General features: G+C 42.1%; 1 protein-coding gene across 1 annotated transcript in view; it reads left to right on the top strand.

Annotated features, from left to right (window-relative positions):
- Nucleotides 1–11,345, top strand: part of DESI2 (desumoylating isopeptidase 2) — a 43,735-nt gene extending 32,390 nt beyond the window's left edge. The window contains exons 3-5 of the mRNA XM_066381836.1: nt 2,242–2,335; nt 3,749–3,890; nt 7,888–11,345. Of these exons, the coding sequence (XP_066237933.1) occupies nt 2,242–2,335; nt 3,749–3,890; nt 7,888–8,115 (464 nt within the window). The 3' untranslated portion in view covers nt 8,116–11,345. The remainder of the gene's footprint in view (nt 1–2,241; nt 2,336–3,748; nt 3,891–7,887) is intronic.
- The last annotated feature ends 2,227 nt before the right edge of the window (nt 11,346–13,572 follow it).

The following is a 13,572-nucleotide window of genomic DNA, read 5'->3' as shown; positions in this document are numbered from 1 at the left end:
CCTGTTTTTTATATTTCACAGTGTTAGCTACTTCTAGTTGTGGTGCAGGATAGTAAACATGGGCTGTAAAGATCTGTTTAGGCTCCATTTTATTTGAAAGGAGGCTCCTCCTGAAAGTTGAGTGGTTGGAGTATTGCTGGGGGTTTGCTCCCTGTTGGATTTGGCTTTTGCCAAAGTTGTGTGTGCATGCCCTTTCAGCTGAATTTGCATGGTGTGTTAAAGTGCCATCAAGTTCTGAACCACATGATCATGCTCCTGGGACACGGGTCGAGAACCTATGGCTCACGAGCCAGATATGGCTCTTTTGATGACTGCATCTGGCTCACAGACAAATCTTTTTTTTTTCCCCACATTTTTTTTTATTATTTTTATTTATTTATTTATTTTTAGATTTCATTTTAAAGAGAGGAGAGAGAGAGAGAGAGACAGAAAGAGAAGAGAGGGAGGAGCAGAAAGCATCAACTCCCATATGTGCCTTGACCAGGAAAGCCCGGGGTTTCGAACCGCGACCTCAATGTTCCAGGTCGATGCTTTTACCCACTGTGCCACCGCAGGTCAGGCTCACAGATAAATCTTTAATAAAAAAAAATAACATTAAAAATATAAAACATTATCATGTATTTACAATTCATTAATTTCCTACCGCTCATGTTCATGGTTGCGGGTGGCTGGAGCCAATCACAGCTGTCCTCCGGGACAACACCAAATTTTTATTGGATGATGCGTAACGTACCCGGGTCGTTGTATGGCTCTCATGGAATTACATTTTAAAATATGTGGCGTTCATGGATCTCTCAGCCAAAAAGTTTCCCGACCCCTGTCCTGGGAGGTAAATAAGAGCATGTGGCAATTTCTCCACTTTCAGATGAAAAACTAAAGCTCAAACCTGCCGAAAGTCCAGCTGATAATGAACAGAACAAGGAGTTGAACCCAAGTGTTCTTGTATATCAGTCCATTGATATACCAAAGATTATCTGCCCAATCACTGCTCCTTTCATAAAATGGCTTAGAAACAATTAGAAACATGGTTCAGAACATACCCGTATAGACTTAGCAAAGGTGGGTCAAAATACAGGTGGGAAAAGTTGGGTTACAGTTGTTGGTATGGAAAATAAGACAATAATAAATAATACTAGAGTAAACAGTGTGCTTCACATACTCACAACTGTAAGCCTACTTTTGCCCCATCCTGTCTGTTCCCGAAAGTGAATGATTACTTCTTGAATAGAAAAATAACTGGCTTTCTGACTTTCCTTATTGTAATTGAGAAAGTTCAAAATCCAAATACAATCTTTCCATAGCCAACCTGATCATCTACACTGTTTTATGAAATTCTGTCATTAAAAATGTTCCAGTGTACATTACACAATTGAACATTAAACCCCATTTTGTTCTCTACCTCATTGCTTTTTTCTGGAAGGTCTGAACCCGAAGTCAGCTTAGTGCCAGTTCTTACCCATGCTTCACTCTAAGTCCTTTTAAGGTTATATTTGGTAAATTTTTAGTTATGAGATTAAACATTTGTTTGGAATTCTTTAATTAAACCCACTGAGGTTTGCCACTTAAATATCTGAGTATTTTGTGTTGGAACTGTAGACAGACATTCTGGTTCCTTCCTGATTTGAACCCGGTCTCCATCTTTGTTCTGGCGGATCGAGTCTGATAGACACGCATTGTAGTGCAGGTGAGCCCCTCCCACTGAAAGCTCAGCTGTGGAGAGCGTGTGTGAGTGGGTGTGTATATTCACTTGGCAGTTCATTTTTTCTTGAATGGGGGAATTTAATTCAGTTTTTCTGGTTTGCTAATGTTTCAGAGATAAACCAGGAGTCTTGAGCCCAGAAACCATGAAGACTCGTTGTTATTTGACTTTCCAGAAAAGTCCAGTTTTGAAATTTGATCACTTTAACTTAGACAATGGCCAAACACTACACTGACCATCGACTTAGTTTGGCAGGAACCTGTATTTACATTTGAGTGTCAGTCACTCTCCTTTTGCCCATAAAAAAGCCAGGATCACCTTTTGCGTGTCTTTCCTTATTAGGGTGTCAGGCCTTTTGCATCAACTATTCGTGCAAGTAATAGCTATACAAGTAAGATGTTTGTGGAAGCATTGATAAACTGGAAAATATTTAGATGGTGTCATTACTACATCATTGTCCTCATCATTTTTTAAAGCTAATTCAGCATTCTGGTTTAATTTTGTGTGATAAATACTAAAAGTCATGAGTTTTCTCTTTTCAGAATTTGCTTATGGTGGCCATCCTTACCCTTTTTCTGGAATATTTGAAATTTCCCCAGGAAATGCTTCTGAACTAGGAGAAACATTTAAATTTAAGTAAGTAGGGAGGATAATTTTTATTACACTGTTTTAGGTGCCAAAATTTGTTTTCAGCCATACAGAATTCATTCTGTATTTTAAAATCTAGGAAGTTAAAATGTTTCATTAACATTGCTTTAGTTGCTGACATTTTATTTTAAAATCAAATCTTAGTTGTTGTGTAGAGAGATGAGAGCCGGCCAAATAAAGTGCCTGAAGTAACCTAGCCTCTTGCTTTTATTTGGACCCATGTAAGTTATTCTGTGTACTTTAAAAATGATTTTTCCTTGGTATAACTCAAGTTCTGCTTTAGAAAAACATTCATATCTAGTTATTGCTTCTTCTTAATCTCCTATGTGGGGGCAGATGGAGGAAATTTTTATTGTAACCTACCCAACAGTATTAAAAATCTCTTCATTCTCCCAATGAGTGGAACAATATATATTTCAAACAATTAAACAGTTGCTTAGCTGGGAAACTATTGTTAAGGTACAAGTATTTTATGTATTGATAAACCTAAAATGGATGGATATGAGTGTGTTCTAGAGCCTTCTTAGCAGTCAACAGCCCCGAAACTGAATGACAGTGATCAGATTTCCGTTCCTTAATTAAAGTTTGTGTTTACACTTGATCTTAACCGAGAGGCTGAGATGTTTAGAACCTTACTTCCAAGGAGCTTCAAAGGAACCTCTGGGCCTATAATAATTAACTTGTCAAATTCAGTGGGAAATAGTGAAATGAGGTTATAACATTGAAACTCAGAAGAGGGCTACACGTGTTGACCACTCCTGTGATCATGGTTCCCTTAACCTGTCACCCGCAGGAGCGCATGGAAGGCCATCCTGAGTCTATTCCTTGGCTCTCCCTTTAGGCAAGACTACTGGATAAAAGGGTTTTCTAAGTACTTTCAGCTTTTTTGGATGCCTTACTTGATCTGACTGAAAGTCTACATTCTATTGAATAATGTCTATCACATTTCCAGGGTAGTAGTTGGGTGAGGGAGTTGGTTTAGTGGTGGGTTGCTTTTTTGTTTTGTTTTTTAAGAGAATGTGGCAAGCCATTAATGACAAGTATAATTAAACAGGAATATTGGCAACATGCAATTGATTCTCTAATAGTGTAACTATATACTTACATAGTAGTTGTAGAAATAACTGTGATGTTGCATTTTTAATATAAGGACATTGTTTTATAAAGAAAATGACTTATTTTGCATTTGAGTTATTCAGAAGTATTGTGCTTAAAGAGTTTACTGTGGAAAAGTAGGAATTAAAATAAGTGAAATATTTTAAGTATCTCATTTACCTTTAGTCTCATTACAGTAACCCTGCTTTGTTACATCACTCATGATATTCCTGGAAATAAATCTTTAACCATACTTTTTATAAATACCTAAACCTCACACAGCTGTTTTTTTTTTCTTTCTTTAAGAGAATCTGTTGTTTTAGGGAGCACTGACTTTCTGGAAGATGATGTAGAAAAAATTGTAGAAGAACTCGGAAAAGAATACAAAGGCAACGCCTACCATTTAATGCACAAAAACTGCAATCACTTTTCTTCAGCATTATCGGAGGTAAATTTAATTTTACCCTAAAAGTTCTTCAAACAAATAACATTTACTGGTATGCTTGCAGTCCCCCTGCATTTAATTGACTAATTTGTTTTTCTGGTTCTTCATGCTGTAGAAAGACAGTATTGTATTCCTTTTTCTTGCACAAATGATCTTTCTAAAGTTGGTAGCTTTCAAGTCAACACAGCTTTGAACTACATTTATATTCATGGCTTTGCTCTGGTAGGGAGTGAATACAAATGGTTGTCTCATTCTAATTCAGTTTATTACAGCCTGAAACTTGAACTTTAGAGAAGTTAATACCTAAGAGACTTCTGCTTTCTAGCCACTCATTTCTCTTTCCCTAAATTTGAGTTGCCAACTTGAATTTTTTCCCAGGCTCCTGCTTATTAATAAGTAATTCATTTCTCCTGTCTTGATACTGTGTTCTGCGACTCATCATATGGCACGTATTTGCCTTCCCAGTTCTTGAACCCCAAGCAGAAGACCAAAAGGAGATCAGAATCACAGGACCTTGGAAAAGAAAATGGAAGGGAGAAAGCCAAAGATTACCAAATAAGATCTAGAGAAGTAGATAGCACTTGAAACGGCCCCCAGCTTTCTGACTGAGCAGCTGTTGCGGTGACAGCGGTGTTACTGCAGAAAGTGAGAGGGAAGGATGACTGAGCTGCTGTCCCACTGACCCCCACACTCTGATGCTTAGCCCCTGTCACCTCCCATGTGGCTTCCCCAGCATGGCTTCCAAACAGGACCACAGCCGTGCTACTCAGAGTGTGTTTCAAGGCCCATCAGCCCCGCATGGGAACTGTGAGACGTGCTTGTCTCTGCTCCCCAGACACATGGAGGTTAAACCTTCATTATAGCACCCCCCCCAGATCCTCCCATGAAGGTGACAGTTGCAGAAGCACCACCAGTCTGGCAGATGCACTGATACCGGAGAGGTGGCCTGGCTGATTTTCAGGGAAGAAGGGAAGTGGTTCAGAGCTTTCTTGAACCTGGACATTACATTTCTAGGGGATGCATTCAGAGCTCCATAGAACGTAAAATTGGTGACGATATTAAACATCTAATCTAGTCTGCTCAGTGTACAGACAGGAAGCAGGCCCCGATTGGAGAAATGACTTGTCAAAACTGTTCTGGAGACCTCAGATTAGACTCTATTTAATCTAGTGCTTGTTATACTTGATCATCACTTCCTCTGGCTCGGCTCTATTCTCTCTCCCAAATAAATGGCTTCATTGGATGTCTATAATACCACTCAGCCCTGGTCTCACTTCTGTACGTCTTGCTGGGCATAGACTGGTGTTGGCGTGCAGGCGGTAGTGGTTTGCTAATCCCTGTTGTCGAGGAAGGATCTGAACTGATAACTGTCATGTTAAACCAGTGGTTCTCAAAGTGTGCACCCTAGAAGATCTCCAGGTGCGCCCTGTGGCATTCCAGAGAAATATGTGCCTGTTGAGGACCAAAAAGCCAACAGGGTTTTTGGAGTTTAGATTTTTGGGGGACAGAGGTGTGGGGAATTGTATGTGTATTTATAGACGTCTAGCTTCTAGATGACCACTCTCCTCTACTTGTGTTCCTTGGTCTCTGGAACTGAGAAAAAAGAATTGAGTTGTTTTAAGCCACTAAGTTTCTGATGATTAGCCAGAGGGATCCTTAACAGATGTTGGGATCTGAAAGTGGGGTCTGCTGTAACAAACACCTAAAAATGTGGGCATGGCTTTGGAATTGAGTGGTAGATAAAGGCTGGGAAAATTTTGAGGTGTTGGATAGGAAAGTCAAGATTACCTTGAGCCTGACCAGGCGGTGGCGCAGTGGATAGAGCATCGGACTGGGATGCAGAGGACCCAGGTTTGAGACCCCGAGGTCACCAGCTTGAGCGCGGGCTCATCTGGCTTTAGCAAAAAGCCTGCCAGCTTGAACCCAAGGTCACTGGGTCCAACAAGGGGTTAAGCGGTCTGCTGAAGGCCTGCGGTCAAGGCACATATGAGAAAGCAGTCAATGAACAACTAAGGTGTTGCAACACGCAATGAAAAACTGATGATTGATGCTTCTCACCTCTCTCCGTTCCTGTTTGTCTGTCCCTGTCTATCCCTCTCTCTGATTCACACTCTGTCTCTGAAAAAAAAAAAAAAAAAAAGATTACCTTGAACAGGCTGTCAGTAGAAATGCGGATATTAGAGGTGCGGCTGGTGAGGGCTCAGAAGGAAACAGGAAATGTGTTACTTGAAACTAGAGGAAAAGACTCTTATTATATGGTGGCAGAATGCTTAGCTAATTTTAACCTGTACGTACGTGGGAAGTAGAAGTAGTAAACTTGGATCTTAAGTGGAAGGGACTTCTGAGCAAAGTGCTGGCCTGGTTTCTTCTTGCTGCTCATAGTAAAACACAAGAAAGATAAATTGAGGGAAGAATGTTAGATGAAAAGGAAATCAGCTCTTGATTTTGGAATTTCTCAGCCTATTCAGATTGCAAAAGATGCTAATATTGGTGGTTTTACTGTTAAGAAAACTTACTGTAGAGAGAAAGCCAAGGGAATGACTGGATAATCTTTTGCTGCTGCTGAGGTGGTTAAGCATGTGACCCATGAAACTTCAACCATCACAGCAGAAACCAGGAGTAGAGCTGGATTTCCCAAGTAATATTTGTGGAAGAGCCTCTTGTCTAATAAGAGTCCTTATATACATGGGGGAATCACAGTGTTTTAGAGGCTGTTTTATGAGCAGAAACAGTGCTTAAACTGAAAGGGACAGAGAGGACAAAATGAAAGAGGCTTTTAGATTCCCAAAATTCAACAGGTAGGAAACAGGCCGGAGGAAAAGGATAACTTGAGGGGCCCAGAGGGCAGAACTGAGGGCTACAGAGGATCAATCCCGGGTCTCGAAACCTGGGCCAGTCAGATTTCAAAATTGCCTCATCAACTAACAAGGAATAGATGGCACGCCTGACCTGTGGTGGCGCAGTGGATAAAGCGTTGGCCTGGAAATGCTGAGGTCGCCAGTTCGAAACCCTGGGCTTGCCTGGTCAAGGCACATATGGGAGTTGATGCTTCCAGCTCCAACCCCCCTTCTCTCTCTCTGTCTCTCCTCTCTCTCTCTCTCTCTCTCCCTCTCCTCTCTAAAATGAATAAATAAAAAAAAAAAAAAAAAAAAAAATTAAAAAAAAAAAAAAAATAGATGGCACTTCTAGATCACATGATCATAATCTTTGACATGATTGGAAGCAAAAATGTCAAAGGGACAGTGGAACATGAACTCAGTCAAGCCCAGTGCTCTCTGCAAAAGGAAAGAGAGTAATAAGAGTGAAGCTAGCATTATGAAAGACCCAGTTCTTACTGTTTGAAATAAGTGATCAGCCAGGAGGGGTTCCTCCTGACCCCCTCTCTATGTCCATTGTCCCTAGAAGAGACTCCAGAGTCACAAAGCCAGGTCTTCATCTGGGGAGATGCTGCTTTCTGGGCCAGTGTGATCTCCTGGGGAAAACTGGGTGGAGGACAGACGCAACAGGGTAAAATGAGGAACAGGAAAAATGAAGCAATAGCACCTGGAGGGAGCTAGAAAAGATCTGTGAAAAAGGCAGATTCATAGATAGGAAAGTAGCCAAGGTTGACTATTACCTCTGCCGGGATATTCTAATTACTCCAGGAACACCCTGTATTTACAGGAGTCTTTTCTTCTGTGTTCAAAGTTCTTCTAAATGTGTCTCAGAGCAGTTGCAAGGATCAAAGAAAGAAAGCCAGAGGCAATTAGCTCAGTTTCACAGACGTGACTGGACAAGGTTCTTTAGAAGGAAGGACTGAAGCCAACAGTAGGGCCCCAGCCTCCCGAGTTAGGGGCCTGCTTGTTACCAGAGTTCTGAAGTCACATCACCAAAGGCTAGTGTGCAGTGGCTTTTCTGAACATCGGCCTCCTCCCTTCCCCCAACCCCATGCCCACTCTCCTTGGCAGTGGACCAGATCACCTTAACCTCTTAACCTAATACAACACTCTTCCTCCTTCAGATTCTTTGTGGGAAAGAGATTCCTCGCTGGATCAATCGACTTGCCTACTTCAGCTCCTGTATCCCCTTCCTACAGAGCTGCCTCCCGAAGGAGTGGCTCACGCCCGCAGCCCTGCAGTCCAGTGTGAGCCAGGAGCTCCAGGACGAACTGGAGGAGGCGGAGGACGCTGTCGCCTCAGCCTCCATGGCCAACACCGCAGCGGGCCCTCGGCCCCGGGCGCCACACTAAACTCTAAATGTCTCCAAAGTCCCACGTTCAGAACTGTCTCTGGCAGCTGAATAGCATTAGCACGAAGTAAAAGAGTGAAGCATCCTTTGGATATTTTGTATGCAAATATGGCTCTCCCCCAAATCCCAGTTTTTCAGCTCAGGATTATATTTGTAAACAAATCACTTGGCGCAGGAGGGAGAACTTTGTATGAAGCTGCCCTCTGGTTTTTTTTACCCACTTGTAAATTTGAATTTAATTCTTCTGTTTTATACAAGCTCTATTAAGTTATGTTTACAGTATTTTGTATCGCTGTTTACAAATCTTGCATGGACTCCTGCCACCGTGAAAGAAGAAAATCTTCGTGTCTTCAAATATGAGGCAGGTAATCTTTGTACACTTCTGACAATTGCCAGAGCTCTGGCATAAATAAAAGGCACACAAAGTATTAGGCGGTTATAGTTATCACCACCTGCTTAAACTGTCTTGTTAGTTTGTGTTTGTTTCTGTTAAGCTTTTGGCGCCAGGATGCGGAGAGAGACGAAGGAGCACACACAGCCCTGGGGGCTTGGGACCTTGTTACTGAGTGGTTGCTGGCTCTGGGCCCGGTTCCTCTGAGCACTCCCCTCCCTCCCACTCTGGGCAGCACATTTCCTGAGGTTCCCTTCCAACAGGGGCTGTCATCCCCAAATCTGCCCACCTAGGCAGAGCGGCACATTCCTGTGTCCGTCTGACTTGGATGCCGCTGATTCTGTAATTAAGATGTTTTTCCTTAAAGATACTCTTGCTGGTAACTGACAAGTAGTTTTGCACATGTGTTGGGAGGCTTCATTTTTATTTTAATGCATATTGCTATCCTCCCTGCACAGGATTTTGTTGACGGGGTAAGAGTATCCTAAATGGCAGCCTTCTCAGGGGCAGTAGGAGTTGACATTCAACTGCTTTTACTGTTCAGGCTACCTTTTCTACTCGACCTTGAAAACTAGTTTAAAGTAACGCACTCCAAAATGGCAATTCTTTGATATCTCAGACATTTTATGTACCATATCAGAAAGAGTATGTTGAGTTTATTAGTTTTTTATGGGAGTAGTCTCACCTCATAATAGAAAGCCTAGTCTCATTGACCTCTTGTTTATAAATCACCCTTGTATATCTTAAAATTCATCTTTTTTTGTTCTCTTAAATATATGTCTCTTATATAACGTACTCTGAGGATGGAATTGTCACCACAGATAAGTCCTCATTAGCAAGGAATCGTCTGCTCAAGTCTACTCCCAGTTTGACCCTTGGATGTAAGAGCCAAGTTATTTACATGTCAGATTCAATTTTTCTGCCTTAAGAATGAATGTCCTATGTAAGAAGCTGGGTGCGGTGTATAAATTTCCAAGGCAGTGACTTCAACTTTATATATGTTGTTTATTTTAAAGTCATTTACTTTTATTTAAATTTCTAGATTGGATTGTTATTTCTCTTTGTAAAGAAACATATCTTTTCGTAAACTACATTTTTAACTTTTCCATCAGCTGATTTTGATTCATTTGATCACCTTAAGCACACCCTGTTCACAGGGAAAATGAACCTTGAGTTATAAGTGTTGACCTGAGGAAAATGAAGCCACTTAACCTAACTCACACTTTTGACTGTTCTGTCCGGAGAGGAAAGCCTTCATAATTTACTCCCAGTTCCGGGGGGAGGGTGGGCAGAGCACTTGTTTTAATTAAGAGACGTGACAGGAAGAAGAAAGAATATGACTTTTATGAAAAGTTGACTCAGTTCATAAAACCGTGATTTAGAATAAAACTAGGAGTCTAGCAGTGAATTTGTTCACTCAAAGAAGAGTCCTATCACCAAAACCTTGGTTAGTGAAAAGTATATGATGCAGTTTGTTGGGGATTTTTTCAAATAATGTGGTAGATTACAGTTTTTTCTAGTTCATTCAAATACACATGATTCATATCTGGACTACTGACAAATAAAGGTGTGACTATTCATTAGATACTGCTTGGTGAAAACCCAGGAACACCCCATCTGTGCTTGTCCAGAACCCAACACCTCAGCACACAGATGACTTTGTCATTTTGTTGTATTTGCTTTAATCTGCACCATCTAGAGTTTAAAAATAGTATAAAGGGTCCTAGTAGAAATCATAGCACCAGGCCAATTATGATAGTCACAAGGTTGATGAATAAAGATGTATCTCTACTTGAGGAAATCTCATATAAGTCAATTCCTTCTTTACAGTTTAAAACTGAGAAAGGATTTAAATACCGTAACTAGCATTAACTGGCTTTTCCTTGCCCTTGGAGGAAAAGAATCTTATTCTCAACCTGATCTCTGTTAAAAGAACTCCAGTCATTGAGATCCACGTGATATGACAGAGTCAGATACTCTTTGTAGTTGTAACCAAGCGAAGCTGATTCTCATGGTGGGTCTGACAGTGTTAGAGGGTTAGAAGCTGCTGGTTTCTACTGTTTTAAATGCTCTTGGGGTTTATATTCCAACCCTAGGAAGGGGGCATGAGCTTTAGGAAGTGTGGCCTGGGGGGTTTCAAAGGCAGTGATGCGGCAGGAGAGGTCCTCCACGACGGGAGCCTGCCATCCAGCCAGCTGTCACCCCAACCCGCAGCAATAGCGCACGTTACCCTCACCAGCACTTGTACCAAGCAGGAATACTGGGTTCAGCCAGCAGCAGCATCGTGTGTGTGTGTGTGTGTGTGTGTGTGTGTGTGTGTGTGTGTGTGTGTGTGTGTGTGTGTGTGTGTGTGTGTGTGTGGCGCGTCAACACCACAGACAGCTGCGGGACTCCATCCACGGCTTCTTTCCATCACAAAACGGGTAGAAACATTCTCTGCTTCAGGGTTCTAATCTGTGCGTCTTTCTATGGCTCCATTTCTGTAAGATACTCTGTTGTTTTGATACATGCTGTATTTTCTTTTGGTAATTAAAAGACCTGGGTTTTGTTTCACAAGCTGGCCATACTGCCCTTGTATTCCTCTCCCCAATATGGTTTTAGAGTGCAGCTCCACTGTTAGACTTCCATTGACAGCTCAGTCAATACATGTCTTCACTGTCTGAAAGGTGTTAACAGCTGTTAATCCTCATGAACCTGAAGATAATTTCTTGTGACGTTGAATGCAATGTACTGTCATTCATAGTGTTTATATAAAAAATACCAGGAATATTCACTTTTGCTACCTTGATATAGCATTGAGCTATCATGTTAACAACATTGAAATACATCAATTTATTAAAAAAAATACTTTTATAAGAAATCTTTCAGAGTGCTTTCTGACCTCTGGGAAATGGCCACTGTGATGTATTTGGGTTGCGGGTGGGCGTTATTCAAACCCAAGACTCCCATCTGCTCTGCAGAGACAGAGCCAGTTGCACTCCATCAGGTGTTTCTCTTGTGCTCACATGTACATTTTCTCATGGGCATTCTTCTTGAGCTCAAGTCCATGGGCCAACTCCTTAGCCGCCAAGAAGAGTGTAGCCACACCCCTCACACGTGGTCTGGGGAATGGAGGCAAGGCTGGGGACGGGGGAGGTATCTGCAGAGGAACAGCCCCCACTGCACACACACATACTTCCCCATTCTTAGGCATCAGGTGTTCAGAAGCCTGGGTGACTGGGCTCCTCATTTCCTACAAACCTGTTCTGCTTCTGCTTAGCACCTCCAACCCACCCTTCTCCCTTCTCCACTGACCCTTTTGCTAATTCAAAATCTTCTCTTGAATTAAGTATCATTAAATAAATAGCAATGGGCTTTTGTGATTTGTCAATGCCTGTCCGCTCTCTACTAAGTAGGAATGACCCCACCCCACCCCACCCCATCGCATTCTAAATATGTTCCTAATAGATTATAATAAGTTAGTCACAAACTCAGATCTGGTAAAGCACCTGGTCTTGATGCCAAATATACTGAGGGACAATAGTCTTTATTCCCCATTATTATCTGCTACTAAAGTTCACCTTTTCATCCAGATACTGACCTTCAAAGTTTGCAGAAGTCATGCAGATCAAGATTAATAACTTTATGCATTACTTTTCAAGAGGTAAATTTGTGTCAGGCAGCTACTTTTTCCATTATGGATTCTGAACCCAGAGAGCGGCCAAGCCCTCTCAAACCTCCCCTTTGGATCCTTTCCCCCAAAGGAAAATCCTCCTCAAAGGGGATCGTTTCTTGAGCCTACACTCAGAAGTGTAAATATTGTCAAAGCCAAGGGGAAAACCAGAGAAAGTTGAGAGGAGCCTCCTGTGCTGTTGAGGGAGGCATTCATTGCCAGAGGCTAGCTAGTCTACCTGTGCTTTGAGTGCAGCCCTGACTGGAGGGCTCCACGGTCCCTGCTGAGAATGTACCACTCATGCTGTTGAGTAAAGCCTGAGCTCCTCCCTGACACCTGCCCCACTCGGGGACAATTGCAAGGTTCTACCAAACATTCCTAGCCACTTAGTGGGCCTCAGATGACAAGAAAAACAGATGGAAAAAAGAAACTTAACATGTTAAGCAGAGATAATAAAGCTAATAGCTTATGGATTATAGACAAAATTCATAAAGTAGGTTAAATATAGCTAATGTTAGTCACCTGTGAGACATCAATTAATTATAAGTAGAGCACCTGGTATGCTAACATGGGACAGATGGAAAGACCGAATAGGCCCCAAAATTCCTGACACGTGAAACTCCAGTTTTTCATTATACACTACATGATACACTTGAACTCCAAGGACCACACAATACCGCAAATACACACGAGGCAGCTGAGGAACCAAAACTCAAAATCCATGAAATATGCAATGTGTTCATGCGGCATTCAGGAATCACGAGTCTTAACTGGCCACTCTCCCACTCTTTCAAATGTGTCCAGGATTTACTTTAACCAGGTGTGTAAGACACGCAGACACAGCACTTGATTATAGCCAAACTGTCGAGAAACAAGGGGACATTCAGGCACAGAAATGACAGTCACACAGAAGAAGTTTTTTGTACTCACAGACCCCTAGAAACACATGCCATACATACCTAGTAAGGAAGCAGCAAGGTTGGTCAGCAGGCAGAATAGGCGAAGGGAAAGCATGATCAGGAGTCTTTATTGTGGTTTTCCCAGAAAGACATGGGCAAGGCAGGGTAGGCAAGCTGAACAGACAGGATTGAATAGTTGGAATAATTTCTCGGCAGGTACCTGGGCCTGGGAGATCTAGGGCAGGAGATAGTGGCCCAGACTGCAGGAGTCCAACAGAAGGAGGAGGGGAGGACTGATGTGGACTCAGGACTGATTGTTTTGCGTATCCAAGTTGGTGGCTGCCTCTAGGAGTCGCTAACCTGAGGGGGCAGTGCCTCTCCAGGTGTACAAGGCCCAGAGGTCAAAGCATCATACTGCAGTAAATAAAAATCATGATTACACAGCCACCTGTTAGGGACACCAAATTTTAAGCGTAGGAAACATTGGGAAAGCACAGAACAGATTCCCATAGGCAC

This window comes from Saccopteryx leptura, chromosome 1 (assembly GCF_036850995.1).
Source record: "Saccopteryx leptura isolate mSacLep1 chromosome 1, mSacLep1_pri_phased_curated, whole genome shotgun sequence".
Lineage (NCBI taxonomy): Eukaryota > Metazoa > Chordata > Mammalia > Chiroptera > Emballonuridae > Saccopteryx > Saccopteryx leptura.
The sequence above is the reverse complement of the archived record's forward strand: the minus strand, read 5'-3'. Positions and strand labels throughout refer to the sequence as shown.